This window comes from Helianthus annuus, chromosome 12 (assembly GCF_002127325.2).
Source record: "Helianthus annuus cultivar XRQ/B chromosome 12, HanXRQr2.0-SUNRISE, whole genome shotgun sequence".
Taxonomy (NCBI): Eukaryota; Viridiplantae; Streptophyta; class Magnoliopsida; order Asterales; family Asteraceae; genus Helianthus; species Helianthus annuus.
In genome coordinates this window covers 161707847-161718198 of record NC_035444.2, presented here as the reverse complement: position 1 = coordinate 161718198, position 10352 = coordinate 161707847, and the positions used below count along the sequence as shown (strand labels likewise).

The 10352-nt window shown below is 37.0% G+C and overlaps 2 protein-coding genes across 2 annotated transcripts; one reads left to right on the top strand and one right to left on the bottom strand.

The window, feature by feature from the left end:
• The first annotated feature begins 426 nt into the window (after positions 1-426).
• On the top strand, positions 427-3994 carry LOC110893654 (methyl-CpG-binding domain protein 4-like protein). The gene is made up of 5 exons (XM_035981421.1): positions 427-487; positions 1157-1392; positions 1535-2713; positions 3370-3566; positions 3638-3994. Exons 1-5 carry the CDS (start codon positions 427-429, stop codon positions 3783-3785), a joined length of 1821 nt encoding a protein of 606 aa, XP_035837314.1. The 3' UTR covers positions 3786-3994.
• A 621-nt stretch (positions 3995-4615) lies between these two features.
• Positions 4616-7643, bottom strand: LOC110896183 (WD repeat-containing protein 76). The gene is made up of 4 exons (XM_022143642.2): positions 7244-7643; positions 5197-5606; positions 5012-5110; positions 4616-4927 (listed from the first exon to the last, which is right to left on the bottom strand). The coding sequence occupies exons 1-4, from the start codon at positions 7568-7570 to the stop codon at positions 4717-4719; spliced, it is 1047 nt and encodes a 348-aa protein (XP_021999334.1). The 5' UTR covers positions 7571-7643; the 3' UTR covers positions 4616-4716.
• Positions 7644-10352: the final 2709 nt, after the last annotated feature.

The following is a 10352-nucleotide window of genomic DNA, read 5'->3' as shown; positions in this document are numbered from 1 at the left end:
ACCCCCTTTTTTTACTGTTACAACCTGTCTATTTTGTCTTCTCGTGTAGGGGCATTTTTGTCCAACTAAAGTTTTTTTGTCCAACTAAATGTGCAGGGGCATTTCACAAACTTTCTCTGTATAGCCCACTTTCTCTCTCTAACTACACACACCATCTGTTCTCCCTCTCTCCTCTCTGCCGCCACAAGCACCACCACCACCGCCACCTCATCCCCCTTCTCACCACCGTCACCATCAACATCCACCCCACACCACAACCAGCACCACCTCTTCAGAGCACAACCACCCCCGTTCTTCCCCCCTTTCTCTCTCTAAAACCTAAAACCCTAGCTTTTACCCTCTCTTTCTCTCTCTAAACTCGTTCTAGGGTTTGTGAAAAAAGGTAGGCGGTGGCGGTGATGGCGGTCATCTGCAGATGAGAGAAAGATGAAAGAGAGAGAGAGAGAGGCGGTGGCGTCGTTGGCCGAAGACAGAGATGGAGACGATGGTGACAGTGGTGGCTACTTTATTCGATGTAGTTAATCTGAGTTAAACGCGAAGGTATCGAAGAAAAAGTAAATGGGTAAATCTGTGATTAGCGGCTTTGTTGGTGTAAGTATCGAATAGGAGAAGTAGAAGAGACGATTGCTGGTTGTAACTGAGGTATTGTTGTTTGCGATATTTATGTTAGGATTGAGAATTGTTACTGAAGTTTATTCGAAAAAGTAAAGAAAATAATTGATTTGCAGGTTGTGATTATTAGTGATAGCTGTGAATTGTCAAGAAAAAGAGTAAAAGGTGTAGCTACTGGGTTTTAGGGACAAACGAATTCAGGATTGATTTGGGGAATTTGTGAAGATGGGGGTGGTAGCGGTGGTGAGGCTGTAGTGGTGGTGATGGTGGTAGTGGCAGTGCATACATATACAAGAGAAAAGAAGGTAGATGTTTTTTTATTTAATGACCAAAATGCCCCTGAGGAAAATGACAAAAACCAGGGTTTTTTTTAGAAATCTGATCTAATTTGATTTTTGGACTAAAATGGCACTAAAAGTGAAACAACAGGGACCCAGATTTAAAAAGTTTGAGATTTGGATTAAAATGGCAAAACTGCCCAAACCACAGGGACCAAAATGACAGTTTACTCTAATATTAAATATGTGAAGTTTAATATTTTAAGAATATATTAAATTTGTGAGGAAAATCCTGGAGTTAAAGGAAAAAAAGGAGGGAGGTATTTTTGGAACAGGGAGAGGAAAAGACGGGGATTTGCAATCGGAGAAGCAGAAGAAGGAAGCAATTGTTTGTTTGTTGGTTTGGGAGATGAAGAAGAAGAAGGAGAGATTAACAACGATCGTCATCGCTCTTCCTGCCACCGCTCATACTCATACCAGCGCACCTTCACTCGTTCTTCAGGTATCTATCCATCCTACACAATCGATTATGTTCTTTCATTTTTGCTTAATCACATATCTTGAAATCTTCATACATATAATAACTGCTACAAACAACAACAAGACACTGCCGCAGATTTTGATTTGTCTTTTCTACTTGTTAGGGTTGTCAAAGTAAGAAGAAAAATGATGTTACAACAACAAATAACACCACCAAAAGGGTAAAGCTGCCTTTACCACCCTCCAATTCCAATTCCAATTCCAATTCCAATTCCAATACAAAGAAGACGAAGAAGAAGAAGAAGATTAAGGAGGTTTTAGATGCAACTGATAATCCCTTTTCCCAATTTGTCTACAAAGGTTGCCTTTCAAACTCCTCCTATCATTCTAAGACTTTCACAGAAAAACAAGGCCCTCATGATGCACTTAAAGTAAACAAAGCTTGTGTTGCCAGTACTACTCAAAACAAAGAAGAAGAAGAAGAAGAAGCGGTTGTTGTTTGCAAGAAACATAAGCTTAGTGCACAACAAGAGGCCTGCTTAGTGACAGGCTCCTCCGCTGATCAGGAAAACGCAAACACTGTTGACCAAGCCGTTGCTGCTGCTAGTACTAGTAGTAGTAAGAAAAAGAAGCTGCTTAGTGCACGGCCAGTGACATGTTCCGTTGATCAGGAGGAGATATCAGGAAAAGAAATTTCTGCTGCTGAAGAAGAAGAAGCAGCAGCAGAAGCAGTTGTTGTTTGCAAGAAAAAGAAGAAACGTAAGCGTAGCGGACAACAAAAGGTCTGCTTTTCAAACCCAGTGAGTCATCAGGGGATATCAGAAAAAGGAAACTCGGTTGCTAGTACTAGTGGTTCACACGCTACTGACAAGGTAAAGGCTAAAGAAGAAGAAGAAGAAGAGGTTGTTGTTTGTAAGAAAAAGAAGAAAGATAAGCAGCAGCAGCATACTAGTGCAAGACAAAGGGTCTGTGCTTTGACAGACTCTGGTGATCCGGAGGAGATATCACAACCTGTTGTTGGCGTCAAAGTGTCACCCACTGAAAAACCCATTGCTTGCCAGAAAAACAATTCACACTCCACTGTGAAGTTCGTGTCACCCTACTTTCCAAGGAAGAAGGCTAACAAAGAAGAAGAAGAGGTGGTAGTTGTTGTTTGCAAGAAAAAGAAGAAAGACAGCCTTACTGCAAGACAAAAGCGAGACGACGCCTACAAAAAGAAGACTCCAGATAACACCTGGAAGCCTCCGCGATCCCATCATAATCTTATCCAGGAGGATCATATCCATGATCCTTGGAGGATTGTCGTTATATGCATCCTCCTAAATATGACACAGGGTGTGCAGGTCTCTTCTCTTCTCTTCTCTTCATCATATTTGTTTCTTTTATGTATGTATGGTTTAATTGTATGTTTAAAGATTTGACATCACCTAAGTGTCGTTTTTAAAATGTTGTGGTTGAGTTCATTATGTTTTTCGTCCTTGTGCTTTGTTGAAAATAACCATGACAGTCCATTCGTTTAAAATTTGCCAAAACAGTACCAGTACTTTCACTTTTATAACAATTACAATCCACCTCCGTTAACCTCATCCAGTTTACCGTTAAGTTTTTTTGTGAAAAGACTAAAATACCCCTCTGTTAAAAAACAATATATAAACAAATGAGTTAATTACTCTTTTGGCAATACCCCTCGTTTGATATAAACAAATCTCTCTCTCTCTCACGTTGCCACAATCATTTGTTTTCAACAAATCGTAAGGACGAAAAAACGTAATTAACTCATTTGTTTATATATTGTTTTTTAAATTAGGGGTATTTTTGTCTTTTCACTATAACTTAACGGTAGATTGGATGGAATTAACGAATGTGGACTGTAATTGTTACAAAGGTGAAAGTACTGGTAGTGTTTTGGCAATTTTAAAACTAATGGACTGTAATGGTTATTTTCAACAAACCACAGGGACGAAAAATGTAACCAACTCATATACGTATTATTATGTAGGTGAGAGGGGTGATATCGGAGTTCTTTAGCCTATGCCCCGATGCAAAGACTGCTACAGAGGTTCCAGCAGAGACGATTGAAAAGCTTATAACGCCACTTGGACTGCAGAAAGTAAAGACGGAAAGGATCCAAAGATTTTCTGAAGGATACTTATGGGATGACTGGACACACATCACTCAACTCCATGGCGTTGGGAAGTAAGTGACCGTGATGTTTTGTTTTGTTTTGTTTTTTACTTGGCACGTTGTTTAATGTCGTGATTGTTCAGGTACGCTGCAGATGCCTATGCAATATTTGTTACGGGGCAATGGAGGCGTGTCATACCCGCAGATCATATGCTAAATAGGTACTGGGAATTTCTTCATCAGAATGCACATTTATTGGACAAGTTAACGTCACATACAGACACGTTATAATATTTACGATGACAAAGTCTTGTTTTGGATGTAATCGGAGACAAGTATGGTGTAATTTTTTTGATTATAATAGGGGGTGTTTATTTTGTTAATGACCCAGATAGTAGTCAGGTTAGAGCTGGTGTATATTTTTGGGCTAAGGTATGATGTTTTGATATTCTAATATCTGTCTGAAAAGTTAACCTATAATCTTAAATGCGGTTTTTTTTTTTTGTCTAAATATAAGGTATTGTTAATGACCCAGTTAGTTCAAGTCGGGCCCCATCTAAGCTTGAGTTCAGTTCGTATAGCACAAGTGAGCTTGAGTTCAAGCTTGAACTATGTATAGCTTTAGTTCTAACGCCTGAACACATTTGACCTGGACTCAGCTCGTTTTTTACTTTTTAATTATTTAGTTATGTATATCTATTCGGTTTTAAAAAGCGCAAGACGTATAGAGGCAATAGGGTTTTGTAGCCGAAGCACGAGGCACAAAGCCCAATAGCGCATCACTTTTTGTACGGGAAGCACAAGGTATTTATATATAAAGAAATTATATTTTCATACAGTAGTTTCTATTATCATTTTCCTACAAAAATAATAATTTAATTTATTTAAAATAACTTATAACTTAAAGAACCACTAATTTTTTTGTGAAATGCTCAATCTATAACTAACCAAGCTATATTTACAATAAATAAAACTCAAGAATTAAGAAAAGAATCACTCCAACGCTCACGCTCTGTTTCGGAGTTCATTTAACGAGGGAAAAGAAAAGAAAGGAAAAAATGATGTCTTTATTTCCAAACCGGAAGAAAAGAAAAACTAAAGAATTTATAATAATAGCAATATATCACTAATAAATAATTTATTGATAAAGATTTGGGTCCAACAATCAAGTTCCCATAAAACTGCATCCAAAGAAGTTTATACTCAAAACCATGTTACTGAATCATATGTCCCATACATAGACTCGACCTCCAGCCGTAGAAATCGCAAGCACCCCAGGCAACATTGGATGAGCATCAAAACGACATGGGATTGCGTTGATTTCCCGATCAGCCATAGTATACGCAAGTTTCTTCTCCTCTACACATATAACATCCACCCCTTTCTTCATATTCCCCACCATGATGAAACTATCATCCCATCCCCATATGCCTCTACATAAACATACTAATAATAATAGTGATGCACACACAACAAGTTAAAATAGAACGTTCGTTCGTTCGCACATAGTTACTTACCTAAATGAAGAGATGAATCTGGGTGTCTTGTTGGAGTGGTATATCATGGACTCAACTTCATAATTTGCTCCACTTATGAGCCCAATGTTATTGTCCTTACTATTATACATACATACATGAAAACTTGTCAATATTCATAAATAAATAATTAACGATCGAATGAATGAGGAACATACATACCTTACCTTGTGGTTGCTAGCAGGTTCCCAGAAGGAGAAAAATAGGCTGAATTGACAGCGTCCTTGTGTCTAACAAGCTTAAGGGGCTGAGGATCAAGATGGGCAAGTTTTCTCAAATCCCAGATGCATGCAGTGCCGTCTTTTGAACTGGTAGCCATTAAATTTGTATTTTGCGAGTTGAAATCGATGGTGTAAATCTGTTCTGCATGCAAGTCCCATGACATTGAATTAGGATTCGAAGACCGTATATCTAAACTGCCAACGCTTCCATAACTCTCCCCGATAAATAAAGAGTTCATATTGTCATGCGGTCTGCATATCGAAAAAACTTGATATGCGCTTGTGTATAATAGATCAAAACTCTCCTTTTCAACATCTAGTAAGCGAATAAATCCATCGTAACAACTAGTAATTATCTGCACACAATACATATATATAAATCACAAATCAGTTGCATATGTATTGTCATGCTAAATGGATAATGGATATATGTATCCTGCAACAATATCCATGGGTACATCTCCAAGTTTTATAAATGTGTTCAACCGGACATGATCGCTCTAACCGTTTTGGTTTCATAACAGTGAAATTTATAGATTTGTTTCTAGTGATTTAATTTCACTAGTACGCATTTGCGTATTATTCTTCTTACAGAAATTTGAGAAAAGTGTCCGGATAGTCCCTGTGGTTTGCCTATTTTTCACCTTTAGTCCTTAACTTTCTAAAATTACAACTATAGTCTCCAACTTTTGTAATTTCGTTCCCGGATAGTCCCTGACGTGGATGGAGGTTAGTTTTCTCTGTTAAGTTGATGTGAAATGACAAAAGTACCACGCTATGTTAAAAATAAAAGTTAAAAACCAAAGAATACAACTGAACTTGAGTGTGGGCCCCACTTAAATAATAAAAACAAATTAATTAAAAAAAAAAAAAAAACTTTGTGAGCTCCACCCCCAACCTCACTTCTTCATCTCATCACCACCTTTAACCACATATCACCAGCCACCTCCACCATAATCACCACCTCCAACTCCATTAAATTCAACCCCTCTTTAGATTTTAGACAATCCCAAACCTTCTACACACCATATGCCAATCGGCTAAATTACACACACTAGAAGCTTCTCATATCCCTATAAATAGAGTGTTGATTTACCGTCCATTGCATCCCTCTCATCTTTTCATATTCCTCACTCTACTTTGCTTCCTCCCCCTTTCTGATCTTTCTTTCTTTCTTTCTTTCTGAACTTAAGTCCCAGCAAGGAACCAAGTACTGACACGAAACGCAGCAACAAACCGTCACCACCATTAGCATCTTCATCACCGACAGTTCTACTACTTGCATGAATTTTGGGTGAACCCAACATTCCTGTATTACACTAATTGTGGCTATGGATTTCCATAACTCTTTAGCCCTTTTGTACTCTCAGGAATGTTTCTAAATCTTTCTCTGAACCTTCAATTTGACGTCATGAGTACCCACTTCCGAGCACATTCGCCAACCCAACATAACCACAGCCATGTTTTCCGAACACCCACCTTCGAGCACCTCCGGCAACCCACCACCAACCTTCGCTCATCACCATACACCAACCTCCGACCACCTCTTGTTTTCGTTTAGAAGGTAGAAGCATATGGCAGTTTGAAAAGCTTTTTATGGTTTGAAAGATTTGTTATGGTGGTGTGGGTTTGGCAACTAACGGTGAGGAAAAATAGAAAAGGGAAGATGTTATGGTGGTGTGCGCATGTTCAAGATTGAATACATTAACTAACTACGGATCAGTTTTCTATACTAGCTAGGCATACATTTTTTTGTGGTTATTTCTTTCCCTTTTTTATACTAGAGGTGATATTTGTTTGAATCATTCCTTTGCTCTTGTTAGGAGCTATTTTCTCAATCTTGTCTATTTAATCAAAATAACTACATTTCATTATCAAACTATTTACACACACGTCAATAATCAATCAAATCAAATCAAATCAAAGTATAATCAAAGCACAAACCATGGATAATAATAATAATAATAAGGTATGTATGTATGTATGTATGTACCTTTGACAAGGAATACGGATGAATAGAGATTCCAGAAACAATGCCTGAATGAGGGTAATAGACATAGATCTCATCATCCGAATCTATATTCCAAAATCCAACATTTCCACAATTGTTTCCAACAGCCACCATCCTCGTATCTTTGGTCGGGAAGAACTTAACCTCAGTTATCCGCCCTGACAAAACTCGAGCGATGTTCTTCTTGTCGATTTTCATCTTCTTCACTTCAACACAAGTCCTGACCCCCTCTGAACTGTTGCTCATTGCCATGATCTTCCTTACCAGTTTTGTGTCATCCACTAGACAATTCGTAGATAAATTGTTCATGCTAACCGGGCCTAGATCTCTTGGTGACTTTTTAAAACCGATTTCTTCTTCGTAACATTTTAATTTTTTTCTAGGTGCCATGCTCAGTCATCATAGACTTTGCCACATATATATATATATACGAAGATTTGGATATCTCTTAATTTCAATATATATTTCTCATATCCATAACAAAAATAATCATAACTTAAAATTCATTTGAATGGGAAACTTGTGTAAATATCAAAAGTATATTTACATTCCATAAATTATAAACAATTTTGTGCATAAGTTGTTGTAATTCATGTTTTGGCCTTTGGGTGGTTTTCAAAAAAAGTTGATTTTTTAACTTTAACCCAAAAGCTTTTTATGTTTTGCAATTTTAACCCATATAAATTGTTTTTTTCACTTTTAACTCAAAAGTTTCATTATTTTCAATTTAACCTCACAATATTTTTACCTTCAACTTTGGTCCCTATACTTTTCATCTTTCGCAAATTTTCGTTTTACGTTTCGTTCTAAATTTTGCGAGTTAAGACGGTGCGACGTGCGTGTCTCGTTTAACGTTTTTTGTTTCGTTCAAAATTATGCGAGTTAACACGACGCAACATGCATGTGTGGTTCAATGTTTTACATTTATTTTTTTTCGTTTGACAAGTTGGTCGCAACTCGCGGGACCTGGATCGACTCAGTGTTGGTGGTCGCTGACGGTGGTGTGACATTAGTGCTATTTGGTATAGTTCTACGCCCCCCGCCGCAACGCGGGGAGCTTAAATCTAGTTATTAATCAAGTAAAGAAATAACAAATATATCTATATTAATTGAAAACAATAAGTGTTTTATGTAATAGTTTCTTAATACGCATCAAGCACTCCTTTACTTGTTCTTAAAAAATTTTTGGATTTTGGGTATTTGCTTTGTAATATGTGCAATGATATTATTGTTAATTGATTGAAATTTTGAGCTGGGACTGTTTTGATAAGTTGTGGATGAAAATGTTGGTCTTGAGAGTTTAATAAATGCTTCTAGAGTTAAAGAGTTCAATTAGACAATTACTACTATTTTTTTTTTAAACTATAAATTTCAATAAACCTCAAAAACCACTCGAAACCGAGCGGCCAACCCCAAAACTACAACCACAACTACATTATTACATATTTACACCAATTCATCCAAGATATACCTCTATCCTCCGATCTATTTTTATACAAAACAAAACCGAAAGATCTTATATCGCTGAAAACATCGTTGATTCTAAAAGGCTTCCCCGAAAAAACCAGATTGTTCCTTGCTTTCCAAATCATCCAGCAGGTAAGAATGGCGATACCTTGGAACACTTCCTTCCTTCGACCCTCTAAGCCGAGCCACTTGTGCACCTCTAGAATATCCCGGAACGAAAAGATATACAGATTAGGCGTCTTACACCAAGCCTGGATCTTCTGCCAGATAACCGAGGAGACCCCGCCACTACAAGAAATTTGGTTCTTTACCAACACAAAATATATGTGGGAAAAAGCGTATAATGTGTTGGTAGTTGTCTTTACCTACATATAAAATAAGTGTAATGATGTGTAGGCTCATGACTGTGGATATAGGTCACTACCCACACATAAGTTATATGTAGGCATATAGTAAGCTATACCTACACATATATGTGTGGCTAAAAGCCATTTATGACGTGGAATCCAACGTGGCAGATGACGTGGCATCCAACGTGGCAGTTGACGTGGCGTGAATATATGTGTGGGTAAAAGTAAATTTATGTGTAGGTAAAAGTAATATTATGTGTAGGTAAATGTTGAAGATGTGTATATCAATATCATCTTCACCGGTTAAAAAGACAAGTATATCAATATCCCCCATTGGCTCCTATAAGTTAAAACAATATACACGTAAAATAATTAGAGAATACTAAAAAGTGTAAATATTCGATATGATAAAAAAAAACCTCGTACAGGAAAGTGGGTGTACTCTATCATAAATTGACATCACTCTTGAAAGAGTAGCGCGACAGCTTGGGAGGGACGATTAGGGTTTCAGCATTGTCGTGTGAAGGAATTTTTTAATTTTTTTTTTTTTGGTTTATACATGTTAAGATTATTTGAACTTCAAATCATTGAATTTATCACATCTTCAAACCAAATTGTATAACCAACTCCCTCCCCAAGTTCATTTCTTGTGCCAGCCTTGAGAACATAATACAGATTCAAAGATATTCTATAAAAACTCTAGAAAGTTAACAATGGATAATGGTGTCAGTCACGAACAAAAAATTCTAGCACTAAGTACCTGTGCGAGTAAATGTCTTGCTTGAGTACAATTGTGACTTTATTATATTACATACTTAAACCTAGATACGTAAATGACCTGGACTTGCAACTTCTAAGGCCTTTTAATTAGGGACGGAACCACAATGTTAGGAGCCGTAGCACGGGCTAGGGCTCAACCCCGTATTCATAGTGTTTTTTCCTGATTTTATACAAATGATACCCCTAAAAAAATACGAGGATACTCCTAAACAAAAAATAGGATACTTGATATTACTAAAATCTCATTTTTTATAAGCCCAAACATTTTACAACCCGAAAACTTGTATAATAATTAAGCCTGAATGATAAAACAAGCCCGAATTAACAAAAATAAAATTGAAAGAAGACACTAAATATAATTTATAAAGTTAGCCCAAGATCCAAAACAATATTATAATTGAATAAGTGATCTTTGCTCGTTTTATGGTGGAAAACGGAACACATAGTTCTTGTCCTTTGGTTTATCGGGTAGTGAAGCTAGCTTTGGTTTTATC

Coding starts and splice junctions, on each gene's coding strand:
- LOC110893654 (XM_035981421.1), top strand. CDS start 427: ATGAAAGAGAGAGAGAGAGAGGCGGTGGCGTCGTTGGCCGAAGACAGA. Junction 1,393..1,534: donor CACCTTCACTCGTTCTTCAG/GTATCTATCCAT, acceptor TCTACTTGTTAG/GGTTGTCAAAGTAAGAAGAA. Junction 3,567..3,637: donor CAACTCCATGGCGTTGGGAA/GTAAGTGACCGT, acceptor GTGATTGTTCAG/GTACGCTGCAGATGCCTATG.
- LOC110896183 (XM_022143642.2), bottom strand. CDS start 7,570: ATGAACAATTTATCTACGAATTGTCTAGTGGATGACACAAAACTGGTA. Junction 5,111..5,196: donor AACCTGCTAGCAACCACAAG/GTAAGGTATGTA, acceptor TATGTATAATAG/TAAGGACAATAACATTGGGC. Junction 4,928..5,011: donor AGATTCATCTCTTCATTTAG/GTAAGTAACTAT, acceptor ATGTTTATGTAG/AGGCATATGGGGATGGGATG.